General features: G+C 38.0%; 1 protein-coding gene across 3 annotated transcripts in view; it reads left to right on the top strand.

The window, feature by feature from the left end:
- MAPK14 (mitogen-activated protein kinase 14) overlaps positions 1 to 16,570 on the top strand; it is a 73,926-nt gene that overhangs the window by 9,747 nt on the left and 47,609 nt on the right. For all 3 annotated transcript variants that reach the window (XM_034991310.1, XM_034991309.1, XM_034991308.1), the window contains exon 2: positions 14,178 to 14,307. In XM_034991310.1, the coding sequence (XP_034847201.1) occupies positions 14,178 to 14,307 (130 nt within the window). The remainder of the gene's footprint in view (positions 1 to 14,177; positions 14,308 to 16,570) is intronic.

Genomic DNA, 16,570 nt, shown 5'->3' on the forward strand with positions numbered 1-16,570 from the left:
GAAGTGGGGGCATTGTGGGCTATAGTAGTTAGACTGGTTTCATGGAAGAAAAGGATTTGAAGGTTATTTTGAAAGGTGGGTAGTATTTGGAGAAGAGGAAAGGGAACATTTTTTTAGGGAACAGGAGAAAACACAACTAAGAGAATTAGTTATGAGATGGACTGGCCTGACAGCAAGAATATCTCAGGTAGCTTGAACCCAATTGCGGTTCTCTTTCTGATTGTGCTTCAGAATCAGTGTGGAATTTTTAAAATACAGATGCTTGGATTCTACCCCCAGAAATGAAGAAGTAGGTCTGGAGTAGGGCTAAGGCATTGCATTTTTCTAGGCCATGGAAAGCTGTTAAAGTTTCTTGAGTTGTGAAGTATTGAGGAAAGGTGTTTTAAAACTCCCGACTGGAGTGCAAATGGATTAGAGGAAGCAAATGTATTGCTTTTAAAAGTCTTCAGTGATTTGTTTATGTGAGCGTCTGTTTATTCTGACTCTCCAATGAGATTTCTCTGTTCCTTGAGGTCAAGAACTATCTGCTTTGGTATGTATTTATTAATCTTGAATTATGTTCCAGGCACTGGGCTAGATTCTGAGGATACACAGATCACTTATAGCTTCTGCTTTCCCTCAGAGTTTGGATTTGGAAACAAATAATAAAGGGGTTTGTTTTTTTTTAGTTCAATATCTAAATTATTGGCTACATTATGTTGCTGATTGTAGTCTTAGAGCCTATCTAATAATTGCTGAATAATGTACATTTTAACTTGTAGAAACTATATGTTAGTTATCCATAGCATTGATAACAAATGATCAAGGATTTGGTCCCTCAATTATATTTTAACTTCCCTATTTTACTGTTATTTCAGAGGTTTACTCAGCCTCAAATTTGAGAGTAAGAGATCTAAAAATATATATTGAGAATCTATGATGTGATAAACCCCATGCTGGAAGCTGGTCATGAAACTGTTTTATAATAGCATGTTATTTCAACTTAGAACTTTTAAAACTACCTGCCTTTTATAGTTCATAAAGTACTGTCACATAATTATCTTATTTGAGCCTCAAAACAGCATTGTGGGATAAGCAGAGCTGATTACACCCCCATTTTATTTATTTGGAAACAGGCTTATAGAAGCTTTGCCCCAGATCACCTGCTAGGAGGTGCCAGAACCAAAACTAGAACTCAAATCTTTTGACTACTAGTTATTTTTCTCTGTATCAGACTGCATGTGTTTATGCTTACTAGAATTTTTTGAGATTAGGTCATCAAAATACTGCAGAGACCATTCACTAGGAAGCAAAAGTAGCTTTGTTAAATGAAATTCCAGTGATTTTTCTAGAGGAGTAAAAAGATTCTTAAGTAGTATTCCCAAAAGTAAGTGAGATATCTTGAAAATTCCAGTATTTTGTTTAAAAAAACGAAACAAAACCATATTGCTAAGTGTAATGATTTAAAAATATGACCATAAGTTATTTGATACTTCTCCTTTAAAGAGGTGGAGCTAATAATCCTCACCTTCAGTGAAGGTGGTACTGACTCACTTCTCTAATATATGGAATGTGGTAGTAATGATGGAGTGTGATTCTGAGGGTAGGTCATGAAAGATATGTGGCCCCATCTTGCTTTTTCTCTCAATGTTTCTCTGAAATCAGTTGCTCTAAAGCAGTTTTTCAACCTAAGCACTATTGACATTTTGGACCAGATAATTCTTCGTTGTGAAGGATGTTTAGCAGTAACCCTGGCCTCTACCCACTAGATGCCAGTACCCCCCCCCCAACACACACTCCAGGTGTAACAGCCAAAAATGACTCAGACATTGTGAGATACCCCCTGGGGGGTGGAGCTGCCCTCTGTTGAGGGACAGCCAACAGCTCTGTTGAGAAGACACCGAAGCAGCCTTACAGAGAAGCCCACATTACGAAGAACTGGGGCCTGCCAAAGCCACGTGAGGCAGCCGTCCTGGAACTGGATCTTCCAGCCTCGGCCAGGCCTTCAGATGACTGTAGCGAAGGCCAGTATCTGGACTGCACTCTCCTGAGAGACTGTGAGCCAGAACCACTCAACTATCCTGCTCCCCAGTTCCTGACTCACAGAAACTGAGATAATAAATCTTGTTGAAGTCACCAAACGTGGGGGTAATTTATTACTTAGTAATACACTAAGTGTTACTGTAAAATATATGTGTATGTCATATAAGATGGAGAGTGACAGACTGAGCAAACCAAAGATTGTGAAGACACACTAATGCCTGTTATATGCATCTGTAGTCATCAGCACCACGCTCTAGCCAACTGAGCTAACAGGCCACTTGATGCATCTGTAGTCATGTTTGTAGCATGTTTACAGGGTGCTTTTCTGGATATGAAGCCTATAAATACTATTACTGTAAAAGGCTTTTAATTGGAGCAGCAGGCAGAGTTGATTGATGGTAATCATAAATAGTTACAGTGTAATATAGGATTAGTTTATTTCATATTTGCTTGAAAGGAGTTAAAAACTAGTTAGTGATAACTTCAAAAACATTTGTCACTGAAATTTTCAAACAAAAGTAGAGAAGATAAAACCTATGGTAACAACATTCTAATGAGGCTTGGGAAAATTAATTCCACATGTAATAAAATAATCCACATGTAATATTTTTGTAATCAATATGAGATAACTATTGCTCTTGATGCAGATGTATCAACTGCATTTGCAATCAAAGAAATATGTTAACTGACACCACTGGGGCTTTTAAAGCTTCAGTGAAGAAATACCTTAAAATCATTCTTTTTTTTTTTTTTTTTTTTTAAGATTTTATTTATTTATTTGACAGAGAGAGACATAGCGAGAGCAGGAATACAAGCAGGGGGAGTGGGAGAGGGAGAAGCAGGCTTCCCGCTGAGCAGGGAGCCGGATGTGGGACTTGATCCCAGGACCCTGGGATGATGACCTGAGCCGAAGGCAGACGCTTAACGACTGAGCCACCCAGGCGCCCTCATTCTTTTTTTCAAATGGAGTTTTACAGCGAATGAAGATTAATTGAATTTCACATTTTAATCACAAATTGGTTTGGATTTTTAGATTGCATGCCTAAGTGAATTTCTGCATTGTTTGAGTTTTAGTTTTCATCAGGCTAATAAAAATTAAAGCAATTGTGAAAAACATTTTTGCTCCAGTAGCTTAGAAGTTTTGCAGCAGGAATTAGACCAATCAGGGATGGCAGGTATCTAGCATATGTGTTGCTATGCTCTGAGTTCCAGCCACATAGCTAGTGTCCCTAATAAATCCTGTCACAAATACACTTTCCTATCTGAATGAGATTTTCATGAAAATACCCAATTTGCATAAAAGTTATTGAACTATTAAGTTGTGTAAGGCAAAGTATGTGGTCAATTAAATGACTCTTCGATTCAGTCTACTAATCTATTGATAGAGTGTTTAATATGTCACTTGTGTTTTGAGCCTCTTTGAGAGGAATATTTAAAAACTCAAAAGTTGGGGATTGGTTGCATTGTACACACTTGTAACAGTTGTATTAATGACATCTGATGTTCTTCCCATTAAGTATGGAAGTGTTATTGTAAGAAACTAAATTCCACATATAAAAAATACTATATATAGTTGCACATAGTCAAATCATTTTGTGATTCTTTAAAAAAAGTGTTATTATATAAACATTAAAACAAGGTATTTGAGAGTTAGTGAAGATATTAACGAAAGCTAACAATGTTTCAAATGTGATGAGTTTTTAAAGTCAGTTTTAAGTCCCTTGCTGCTCTGAAGAATATTTTTTGTTTCCTAAATCAAAACTTGAGTTCTAGTTTTTGCATAAATTTACCTTATTTTCATAACATTATTTCCAAAATGGAGGGGTAGAGCATAAAAATAAAAAAACTAGTGATACTTGCACATTTGTCTGAATTTAGGAGGAAGAAAAAGTAGGTTTCTGTAGTAGAGGGAGATGTGTGCCAAAAAATGTCTAGTATGATATTTATTGAAATTTGTATCAGGTGTTATAGGTTAAGAGAAAGTTCCAAGTTAGTAGTATAAATTACTTATTTAGAAGGCACATTTTATTTTATTATTATTTATTTTATTTTATTTTTTTTTTAAGATTTTTATTTATTTAACAGAGAGAGAGAGAGCACAAGTAGGCAGAGCGGCAGACAGAGGGAGAGGGAGAAGCAGGCTCTCCGCCGAGCAGGAAGCCCGATGCGGGGCTCGATCCCAGGACCCTGGGATCATGACCTGAGCTGAAGGCAGCCGCTTAACTGACTGAGCCACTCAGGCGCCCCTAGAAGGCACATTTTAAAGGCTATTAGCAGTTAACCTGAATTCAGTTGGAAAAAAGCCTCAAATTGTATGATCTGGAGAAGAGATGTCATGTTTTTGCAATTATTTCCCTCACCTTAGATATTTTAATTAATTTGATGCATTCAAAAGAATTTGTTAATTCAGTGTAACTACAAATTTTAATATGTTTAAATTTTTCCATTAATTTCCAAAAATAAACAAAATTGTGTTTGTCGTTTTAACCATTATTGAGGGTTCATTTTTTCTCATTAACATCATTCCAGGGATTAGAGAAGTCATCTGTGACCATTGAAAGAAATTGTAAAACCACTTCTGATCCTCACAAATTACTCAGAGACTTGTCAGATGATTGCTCATTCTTCATTCTGTTGGGGAAAACCCAAATTGTTTTTTGAGGAAAAACCTCGTACTGTCATTTGTCCTCCCATGCTCTGTTAATGTGAGCACTTGTCCTGGGTAGGCAGCAACCTCGCCTTTCTTAAGAGGTGGTCTCTCTTACTCTACCCAGCGACTCACCTGGCTGTTAAAGCATATTGATCTGCCTCTGCCTTGCTGCATAGAAAATCTGCAGGCCAGGTGCCAGCCCTGGAGCAGAAACAGAGTCTCTGTTTCTCTATACCTATCAAAAGCTCAACTGATGGAAGTCATCTTTGGAGGATTGTCTGAGGAACATGGAGCTTACCTTTTTTTCTCAACACACTTAAGATTTCCTCTTAGATTAAGCCCATCAGAGAACAGCAGCATGCCATGCTATTATGTACTCTCTTCCCCACCGTTGCTAATAATGAACTGTATTTTGGCTTTATGAAACAGTCTCCACTGATATAGATACTCTAAGAAGAGAACCATCTGAAACCCACTATTATATCTGTGTAAGAATGTTGATTAGGACATTTTTACCACATTATACAGTGTCTCCTTCATGAACATACACAGCAGGAACTCTTCTCTGGTTTTATTACAGGAATAATTATGCCTCTCTTCAGTTCTCCTGAGTACCTAGTTTGTTTTTATTATATGGTTCCTGTGACTCATGTCTTAACTGGTTGTGTTCTCTTGTTGTGTGATGGCTTTAGTGGGCTCAGAGCCCACTAAAAAACCCCACTCTAATGGGTATTTAGAAAGGACCTCATAATAATCATTTGTATGTTAACCTCACCCATACAGAATTTCTTATTTTCCTGTAATCACTGTTATTTCAAGTTATGTATGTATAGTTCCAGACTGCTTTAAACCTATTGTGGAATAAAGTGGGATAAATAAATTTAGAAGTTAAACAGAATTATACTAGGATATATTAAGAATCTAATAAGCCAGGTGCACCTGGGTGGCTCAATTGGTTAAGCATGTTCCTTCGGCTCAGGTCATGATCCCAGGGTCCTGGGATCGAGCCCTAGATTGGGCTCCCTGCTCAGTGGAGAGTCTGCTTCTCCCCCTACTCTGCCACTTCCCTTGCTTATACTCTCTCTGTCAAATAAATAAAATCTTTAAAAAAAATCCAATACACCAGTTTTTTGGGGGGGAGAGAGGAGGCAAGTTTGAATGGGTAACAAAACATTCAGTTTTATTGAATATTGTGTCCTAGGCACTGGATTCACATCAGTAGATGAGTGAGCATGACATCCTATATTACAATCACTGCTTTCAATCAATTTTATATTTTTCCTTTAATTTTTTCTTTACCATATCAGTGATTTTATAAAATGTGAGTTAATTTTATTAACTTTGGGAGACTTCATGTGAATTTATAATGGGAGGAAAACCTTATTAAACAATGTATCCTGAATTTTAGTTTGGGGAATCTTACCATTGTAAAGATAATTCCATTTTATGATGTTGTTCATGAAAACCAGATTTTATTTGTAGCTATAATTTTTAAAATGTAATTAAGAGGCCCAACTGGTAATACTAGTAAGTGAATCATTGTAATAAAGGTAAAGTGAATAGCTGGTCCTGGGGTTGCCCTTATTCTGGACAGCTTGGCATTCTGGAAAAAGAATGCACATTGAAATTAGACCAATCTGGGTTTGAATCCCACTGCATGTGAGTTATATGCCCTTGGATGAGTTGTTAATGTTTTTGACCATTAGTTTCTTATTTTGGAAAGTCAATATAATTATCTCAAAAGGTTATTATGAGGATTAAATTAAACATTTCCCAAAAGATGTATGACATAACCAGGTATCCAGTAAATTTGAATTTCTTCTCCTTTGATTTAATTGGTTTTATCAGGTGATTTAAAAAATTATTAGTAATTTTTGCTTTTGGTAATCACAGTGTTCAATTTAGGATGAAATTTTTCCTCTTTCTAAATACTGCTTTGATTGGGGATAGTAACAGGAGGCTAGGTCAGAGCAGTTAAATGCTTAAAGAAGTGGGTTGAGGATGGATAGTATATTCCTTGCTTCAGCAGCTTTGCTATAGGAATCACTAACTGATAAGCAGAAAGCAGTTTCTCTGAACAATTCCTGCTTACCCTCTTTTGTGAGTAAAATGTTTTAAAAAGTGAGAGTGTATGTCCTTTGAAGTAAAAATTATTTGTTCTAAGGAAATAATGCAATTATTGAAGAAGCAGTGTGAATTAAGATGTCCATTTTAATAGTATTTATTGTATTTGTGTGTGTGAATGAATGGAATGGCCATAATGCCCATCAATAAAGAGAATGGTTGAGTAGATTGTGGTGCAGATATTTAATGAAATTACTATAAATGTTTAGTAAAGTGGAAAATGCTTATGCCTTAGGGATAGAGGATACAAATTTATGTACTATGAGTATAGCTATGTGTAAGTATCATTTGAAGGAAATATGTTAATCGTGTCTTTATGAAAGAGAGTACCTATTTTTTTTTTAAGGTAACAATAATACAGATGACTTATGCTTCTAATTTTACTAATAACCTTATATTAAAAGATACAAGCTCATTAAAAAAATCAGGATAGAAAAATATAAGCAAAAATGTTAAAATTCTGAATATATTAGACATCTCTTCTCTGTGTATATTTATATATACATGTATGGGTATGCATTTTTTCCCCACAGGTAGGATCATTCTTTACTTCTTTTTTTTTTTTTATCAACATATAATGTATTATTTGTTTCAGGGGTACAGCTCTGTGATTCATTAGTCTTACACAATTCACAGTGCTCACCATAGTACATACCCTCCCCAATGTCCACCACCCAGCTACCCCATCCCTCCCACCCCCCTCTATCATTCTTTACTTCTGAAACTTGTTCTCTTTCCCATCAGTAATATAAAACGTGTACATATTAGTACTATATGGAGATCCTTGTTAATGGCTGCAGTATATATGGGAGAAAATACCATAAGCTAAATTCTCCCCTATTGGACATTAAGGTCGTTTCGGGTTTAGTTTCTATGAACAAGCTGCAATAAACACATATATTGTGAATCCAATTTATATATTTTTGTCTGTAAACTTTTAAACCCAATTATATATTTTGAACCCAACTTTTAAAAAAGTAGTCAACTGTATATAGTTACACTATATTATTGGGCATTGTTTGCTTTCATGTATATTTTCATCATTCCAGTTAGATGGTAGGTTCTGTGACATCAGGTACAATGTTTAGTGTTTCTTTTGTATTCACAAAGCATCTCATCAAGGAGATATTTCAGTAAATATGCTCAGGAAGTGATATTTTGGTATTTGTAAGATACCACATCATTGCCTCCTCCCGTATTCTAGATTCACAGCGAGTAGTAGAACTCTAGGGATTGAAAAACTTCCCCTAAATAAAGTAATGCATATAGAGCAAAAGTTATTTCTTATGAAATACTTTTCATTAAAACTATCCCGAGTTCAGTGTAAAATTACAGGAAAAACTTTTTCCATGTGAAATGCAATTAACTGTAGTAAGAAGCTTTTTAGAAAAGCAGAGTTCATACAATTAGAATATATATATATATTTTTTAGATTTTTTATTTATTTATTTGACAGAGAGAGACATAGCGAGAGCAGGAACACAAGCAGGGGGAGAGGGAGAGGGAGAAGCAGGCTTCCCGCTGAGCAGGGAGCCGGATACGGGACTCGATCCCAGGACCCCGGGATCATGACCTGAGCCAAAGGCAGACGCCTAATGACTGAGCCACCCAGGCGCCCACAATTAGAATATATTTAAAATGGGCCGAACTTCTTGCAAAGTTGAACTTGATTATCCATTAAGAGTTCTATTCGAGATCCATTGAGGATCCATTCAGTGGTATCCATTAAGAGTTGATGCTTGAAAACACACCACTTGAATCTGAGTCTCAGCTCTGTGATTTCCTTTCTATACTGTGGGCACCATTACTTCTTTGTGCCTCCGTCTTCTCACCTATAAAATGGAAATCATAATAATGTCTTTTTATGAAGTTGTGATAAAGATGCTCATTCATGTAAAGATCTAAAAACAGTGCCTTGCAATAGTAAGCACTCAGTGATTATAGGTTTTTAACATTAATATGAGTTTCTTGTTGGATGCTATTGATTTTATTTTATTTTTTTAAAGATTTTATTTTTGAATAATCTCTTCACCCAGTGTGGGACTTGAACTTATAACCCCGAGATCAAGAGCCACATGCTCCACGGACTGAGCCAGCTGGGCACCCCTGGATGCTATTGAATTTATAAAAATTGAGAGCCACATTATAAAGTTGAAGTTTTTTCTTTCATGTTTCAGATACCTACATCACAAAATATTCTTATACTTTTGTTAAGCATTTTTTGAGAATGTGCACGTGCCAGGCATTAATGCTACGTCCTGTGTAATATAGTGGTGAATAAAACAGAAGACACTAACTGCCCTCAAGGTGCTTATGATGAGTGGGAAAGGCAGACATTATTAATGTCCAGTATTTAAGCTTTACTATGGGTCAGGCCCTTTTGCTAAAACTACTACAAAAGTTATCCTCTTTAATCTTAACAAGCATTCTCCTTATTAGGTATATACCTTATCCTCATTTTATGCATGAGGCTGAGAGAACTTAATTAACTTTGTCAAGATTATACCGCTGCTAAGTGGCAGAACTGAAATGAAACCAGAGAGTCTAATACCAAAGCCCCAGCCTTTATTTAACCACTCTGCTGGGTGGTAAATAAAACATATAGTAATAAATTGCGATTATTGGGGTAGGGTACTGATTAACCCTAGCCTGCCTTTCTCTAAATAGATACAGGAGTCAGAGATAAAAATATGTACTTTATTACTGTACAGCTGGCATGGAGAATGGCTTGGACAGGCAGCTCAAATGGGCTTCTTATTTTGTCCCCACTGCATTGAACTTGCACATTCAGTCATGGGCAGGTCAGCTAGAAACCTGATGACATTCCCTGTTCCAGGAGGTCCCAAAGGGCTTACCAGCAGAGGAGAGGGGAACATGCTCAGCCTGCAGGTGGACAGGCAAACTGAGGTGGAGAGTTGAGGATAGGTCACATGGCAGTGGTCATTTTCTGTCTCAGTAGAGCCATTGAGGGGTTAAGAGAAGAGTATACATTTACTTGGTACTTCCAAGAGGGAAGAAGTTACTCTTTTATGGGTTTGTAGGAACAGGAGTGGGAGAGGGGAGTACACCCCCTCTGTTTATGTAGGATAAGGAAGGAAACAAGGAGGGTGTTGTGACAGAGAATAACTGAGACCTGTTGATAATCTCGAGGAGGATGGCAATTTAAACCAGTGCTTGAAGGATAAGGATTCAGCTGTGGGGTGGAGTAGAGATGGGAGAGAAGGGCAGCTCAGGAACCAGAAACAACCCGTTGAAGAATTTAAGGAACTAAAAGGAGCCAGCATGTTCAAAACATAGTGGCTGAGGGAAAGGAAGGAGCAGTACAGGAGCAAGATGGAGTGGTCATTGGTGGTCATATCACCTGAGCCTATAGGCTATGATAGGAAATTTGCATTTTATTTTATATGCCAAGGAAATTCCTTGAAGGATTTGAAGCAGTGGGTGTTGCCATCTAATTTTATTTTTAAAAGATTGAATTGGATGCTTGTAGAGAGTATATAAGAAGGGAACAAAACAGGGGCAGGGAGACCAGTATAAGAAGGCAGGCTGGTGATGAGGATGTTGTGGACCAGTATGGTAGCAGTGAAAGGAAGAGAAGTTGAATTAGAGATGTATTTTGGAGATGGAAATGACAAGACTTGCTGATTTGGATGGGGGCCAGGAGGCTGGAGGAAATCAAGGATGATATTCAAATGTTTAGCTTGAGCAGTTGGCTGGAAAGTCCATTTATTGAGATAATAGGAGACAGAGAGAGGAATAGTTCTAGGTGTTTTGCATTTGCTAAGTTTTAAGGTGCTTATGTGGTTTTCATGTGGAGATGTTAGGTAGGCAGTCAGGCTCAGAGAAGAGATTTCAGTGAGAGACATAGATTTGCAAGTTTTCTATATAAGATGGCATTTAATTTAAAGTCTTGGATATAGATGAAATCATCTAGGAGAATGTGGGAGAGAGAAGAGGGCCCAGTGTCATGCCCTGAGGAACTAACAGAGTTCCAAGTAGAGGGACCACATGCAGTGGCGTCAGAGAGGGAGCTGCCATAGAGGTCACAGAAAACCAGTAGAATGTGCTGTTATGGACTCCAGAATGGAGAGTGTTTAGACAAAGGGGAAATGTTAACCATGTCAACTGGTAATCCAGGAAAGTGACCGTTGGATTTGGTAACAGGTCATTAATGACCTGAGAAGAGCAGTTTCAGTGTAGGATTGAGGAAAGAACGGGAGCTGAGGAAATGAGTCAAACCTTAAGATACATATGAATTACTTGGAGGTCTTGTTAAAATGTAGATTCTACTTTAAGGCCTGAGATTCTGCATTTCTAAAGAGCTCCCCCATAGTGCCAATGCTGCTGGTCTTGTGGAGGAGCAGAGGTATAGATTAGTGGTTCTCAGACTGAACCGTGTATTAGAATTATGGGGCGGGTTTGATAATACAAATTACTGTACCCACTTCAGTTTCCAATTTAGTAGATCTGGGGTAGCACCTGAGAATTTGCATTTCTTATCAATCCCCAGGTGACACAAATACTGTTGGTCTAGGAACCACACTGTTGAGAACCACTGGAGAATTTTAGCTGTAGTGGAGAGCTTTCAAGGGAAATTTTTTGTTTGTTGAGGTTGGGCAATAACTTGAGCATATTTATGTTGATGAGAATGATCCAGAAGATAGGGAGAAACTTAGAAGGGAGAGAGAAAGGGAATGAAGGAGTGAAGTCCTTGAGGGGATAAGGGAGGTGGCTCCAGAGCATGTATTGAGGTCTCGGATTTTTGTAAGAAAGGGCATGTGTCCTTAGTTACAGCAAAAGAGGAAGCAGAGAAAATAGGTCCAAGTGCAGATGGGTTTGTAGATTTACCCATAGGCAGATGGAGCTTCCTTTTGCTGGTTTCTATTTTCTTGATGAAGGCAGGGGCAACTTTTAAGGAAGAGGGTGAATTGGAGGTTTGAGAAGAGAGACAGTGTCAAATGAGTAAGAAAATGCACTTCCTAGAAAAAACCGGCAGTTCTGAGAGCCTAATATTTGAGGTTAAGTTCAGAAATTAAGAATGAAACCAGTCTGTATGGTTGTACATTCTTTTTTCTTCAACCACAATTAGTTCTTGGATTCAGACAAGGAGAATTAAATAGTTGAGATCACCCAAAGTTAGACTTTATCCAGGTGAGTGTAGGAGACACGAGGCAAAGACAGAGACACAAGGGAGCATGTAGTCTAAGCCAGGCAAGAAGGGAAATGAAGATGGGAGAGGGCTTGAAGGATAGAATCAGCCAATGATGATGAGGTCAACAAATCGTTATAGTCAGGGTACAAGTATACTAGAAGTAAACTGAAAGGCATAGAAGGTTTGTGATGGAAAATGGGTGCTGGCATTCAAAATTGTGTAGGCGGGGCAGCTTTTGGTGTTGATAGAGGTCCAGGGCGTGACCCTGGAGGCTGGATGAGGTGGAGTTTCCTGGAGAGGTCAGGAAACTGAGAGGCCAGGATGTTGGATGTGTCCTCCACCTGGATATTGAAGTTGCCAAGAGTGATGACAGAAGCTGGGAGTGGGGAGAGACTTTGAGATAGGAACTAACTTTACAGTGAATAATGGAAAATTCCAGGTCAGTGGATTACAGCAGCAGAGAGGTAGTGATAGCTGTGAGCAGGGGCTTTTGTAATACAAATGGAGAATCATAGTCTGGAAGTAGGAATGGTTGGTGAGGAGGACATCTGCCCCACCTGCTGGCCACGAGGTACCTGAGATACGAGAGAGAATTCCCTCTTAAGGGCAGGGCTGTAAGAGAAGTAGTGTCTTCAAGGTAGAGTTTCAATTAAAGAGTTGGAGGGAGGGCTCAGAAAGGGGGTTGAAGATTTATAGGAGTTAATACCAAATTGGGAGTTGAAGAGCGAGGACGTAGTCTAAGGATTTGGAAGGGAAAGGAGGGGAACTTCTGGAACAAGTACGGAGTCACATGGGAAAGAGTTTGGTCATGATAGATGATCCGGAGGTCTTGGATGCCCATTAGAGCCTGAGATAAACAGGAGGATGAGGCATGATTGGATTAGCCCAGTCTCTAAAAATAATTAAAATACACATCAAGTTTCTTGCTATAGTTGTCCTACATGATTTAGCCTCTGCCTGTACCTCTGACCTCATTCTTTTCTCCTCTCCCCTTGCTCTGTGTGTTCCACCTACACAGGCCAGCTTTACGCCCTCCAGCATGCCATATTTTTTCTACCTCTGTTTCTTCTTTTCTCTGTTTGCACTTGCTCTTCTGAGAGACAGCATGGCAAAGTGGTTAATAGCATGAGCTGTGGATCCAGATTCCCTCCTCCTGCCACTTTCTAGCTTTGTGATCGTGGGCAAGTTCTTTAGCGTCTCTGTGCTTCCGTTTCCTCATTTCTGAGTGGGAGAATGATAATAGCATTTCCTTCGTAGTGGTGGTGTGGATTAAAACTTATTTTAATTTTAAAAATTAACGTTAAGGGCCTAGAACAGTTACTGGTATGCAGTAAAAACTAAATAAATGTTAATAATACTATTTTTTCCTTCTGTTTGAAGCTCTTTTTCTGTACACCTTGACATGGTTGCTGCTTTCTCATCATTCAGTTGTCTCAGTTTGAACCTACTTGCTCAGACATCCTAGCTAAAGTAGCATATCCCCCCCTGCCCCGGCTTTCTATCATTTGTCCCATTATTCTGTTTTATTTAGTCATAGCATTCATCACTATTTGAAATTATTGTATTACTCTGCTCATCCCCTCTCCCTTATCCCTTGGGGACAGGGATTTATTGACTTGTCCTTCTTATATCTTAGCTTCTAAAGAGTGGCAGATACTTTGTAGGCACTCAAGAAATTTTTGTGCCAACTCATTGTCCTGAAATCATTCCAAGCCCTCCACTCTGATCAGGCAGCATTTGGTGGCAAGGTGACAGTGAGGCCTAAGGCAGAGAAGACAGAATCCAGCTCTTTGTATATCAGTCTGTTGGCTCATGTAGATCAAGTGGCTGCTTGTTTTTGTGCTAATTGGGACACAGCTACATCCATTTTTAAATTTATTGTCTGGCTACCCTCTGGCTATAACCACAGAGTCGAGTAGTTGTGACAAAGACCCTAAGCCTCACAAAGCCAAAAATATTTATTCTCTGGCCCTTCATGGAAAAAATTTTCTGATCCCTGATTTAGATGCATAGAAAAAAAAAAAAATGAGAAGGAGACACCAAAACTAAAATGTTACTTTGGATAGTGGGATTATAGGTCGTTACGGTTTTTATCTTTATACTTTGTTTGTATTTTGTTATAAACCCATTTAATTTGGAAATGAAATAGCTTTCCTTGTAAATACTAATTTTGAAGTATTTAGAGCACATTCAATGATGAATTCTTTCTTTCTTTCTTTTTTTTTTAAGTGCTGCTTTTGACACAAAAACCGGGTTACGTGTGGCAGTGAAGAAGCTCTCCAGACCATTTCAGTCCATTATTCATGCCAAAAGGACCTACAGAGAACTGCGGTTACTTAAACATATGAAACATGAAAATGTAAGTTATTCATGCAAGAAGAATAAATTTTGGATTTTGCATTCTTTACTGGATTTACTTAAGGCTGCAGTGTCCGAATATGGGAGTCCAAGGCTATTTTGTGTTATTACGGGTTCTTTCAGTGGGGAAGTTTGAGGCGGCATGCCTTAGATTCACTGAATGCCTTATTGAGGTGACTATTAATTTATAGGTAATTTAGTATTATAATTTTCCTTTTTAATCTTCTTTAAGACAGCTTTTCCAGATTCAGGTATTTTAATGAATGTGACAAAGACGTTGTTTAGGTTAAATATAACTTTTTCTTTTCTGTCAATTTGGAAATTTGAGGGCAGTGCCGTCCTGCGAAGGAGTGCTTCAAAATCCTAATACAGTAAATAAAAGGATGCAGTTGGACTCTTAGCTGGAAGTGAAAAAACAATTAACGGAGGGCACTCATTTTCCTAAATTTCAAAATCACGTTAAGAAGAATTTATGTGATTGCCATAGGAAAGGAACTGTAAAATTTGTATCATTGTGGAAACGATGGCTGTAGAGATTTTAGAGTCATTTGACCCTATCAGTCGTTACTGTGTAGAAAAAAATTCAGAATGTCTAAATTTATTATTTGGCTATTCAGGCCTTTTCTGTTTTAATAATTGAACTTAAAAAAATTTTCTTAAATTGCAGATCAGTGATACTTTATTAATATACACTTGTTTCACAGGGTACAAATTTCTTCTAAATTGGGAGCATTGAGACTTGAATTTGGAATTGGATAACCCATGCTGTTGTAATCACAGCTATAGCTTATTTATTTTCATGGTTTATTTTAATTGCATACTATTGAGCAAATTCTGTTTTCCCCAGGAAATAGAGGTTTCTATTCCTAGGTATAATTTTTATGATCATCCATGTACAAAGCTGAGTTTTTAAAAAGTTCAGTGCAGTGCTACAGCCTTCCTAATCAGTGACCTGTTTGCACGAAGTTGAGATACATGGAAAAAGCTACCAGGAGAAGCTTTATTCCAAGGTCTGCATACAATCAAGGTGTCCTGGCAGCTTAACTGATGCATTTACATTTGGTTTTTAGCACAGTTGAGTGTGTATGCTGTTTTTCATTACACATTCATAAATGTGACAAAGACATTATCGTAGCTCTTTAAATAAATAAAACTTTGAAAATGGAATGCAAGCGAAACACTTATAGAACCCCAAAGCACTTTCAGGAGGCCCTGGGATCCCACTGATGTTGCCAGTGCTCATTTCTGAACATCTGGTTTAGATTACCAGCACTGTACTTTATTGTTCTGCTTCTCTTCATAGACCATTTAAGCCAATGTTTAGGGCAACGATTATTTTGGGTTATCTGACTCCATGCCTTAGCTTTTCCAGTAATCATAAGAAACAAGCTTATTTAGTTTATTTTGCTTTAATTTTCTGTGATAAGATGCTTCAAAATGTGTCTTATATGGTATTAGGCTGGTTACATTTGGGTCACTCTGTATCTGTAGAAATGAAGAGGCCACAGTGATGGGATATGATTGTTCTAATTTAGGAAGGGCTACAAGAATCTTTAAAAAAAAAGAAAAGGGGCTGATGGGATGCCTGGGTGGCACAGTTAAGTGTCTGACTTTTGGTTTTGGCTCAGGTGGTTATCTTGGGGTCCTGGGATTGAGCCCTGTGTTGGGCTCCATGCTCAGCAGGGAGTCTGCTTGGGACTGTCTCTCCCCCTCTCTCTGACCCTCCTCATTGCGTTCTCTCTCTCTCTTTCTAAAATGAATGGATAAATCTTTTTTAAAAAAAGGGGAGCTGATAGTATTAGGAACACAGGATTTTAATTTACATAAGTTGTTTCATATGCAGCTTGCTTAATAGCATTTGGCCTTTTCATGTTAACATGTTTAGGTTTTAGCAGTATTGATATGGAGGGTCATCTGTACTTAAATATTGATAATTTGGTTTTGAACAAAAGAAGGCATATGGCTGAATGTTTTATAGTTCTCTGTTCTGTTAGGGTCTAATAGACTTTGACTCAATATAGGAAAATTCCTGAATATCAGCCTATTCCACAAACACTTGTTAGGAGCTCAAATTGTAAAAGTAGTTTTACCCAGGGAAGAGCCAAGACCTCCAAATAAGTTTAATCGAGGATTTTAAGAGGCGTTCCTCTCCTTCATATTCCTCTTTCTTTTTCAAAAATGACTCTTTTGGGGGTGCCTGCGTGGCTCAGTCCGTTAAGTGTCTACCTTCAGCTCAGGTCATGATCCCAGGGTCCTGGGATCGA

This window comes from Mirounga leonina, unplaced genomic scaffold (assembly GCF_011800145.1).
Source record: "Mirounga leonina isolate KUSES-001 unplaced genomic scaffold, KU_Mleo_1.0 Mir_53, whole genome shotgun sequence".
Taxonomy (NCBI): domain Eukaryota; kingdom Metazoa; phylum Chordata; class Mammalia; order Carnivora; family Phocidae; genus Mirounga; species Mirounga leonina.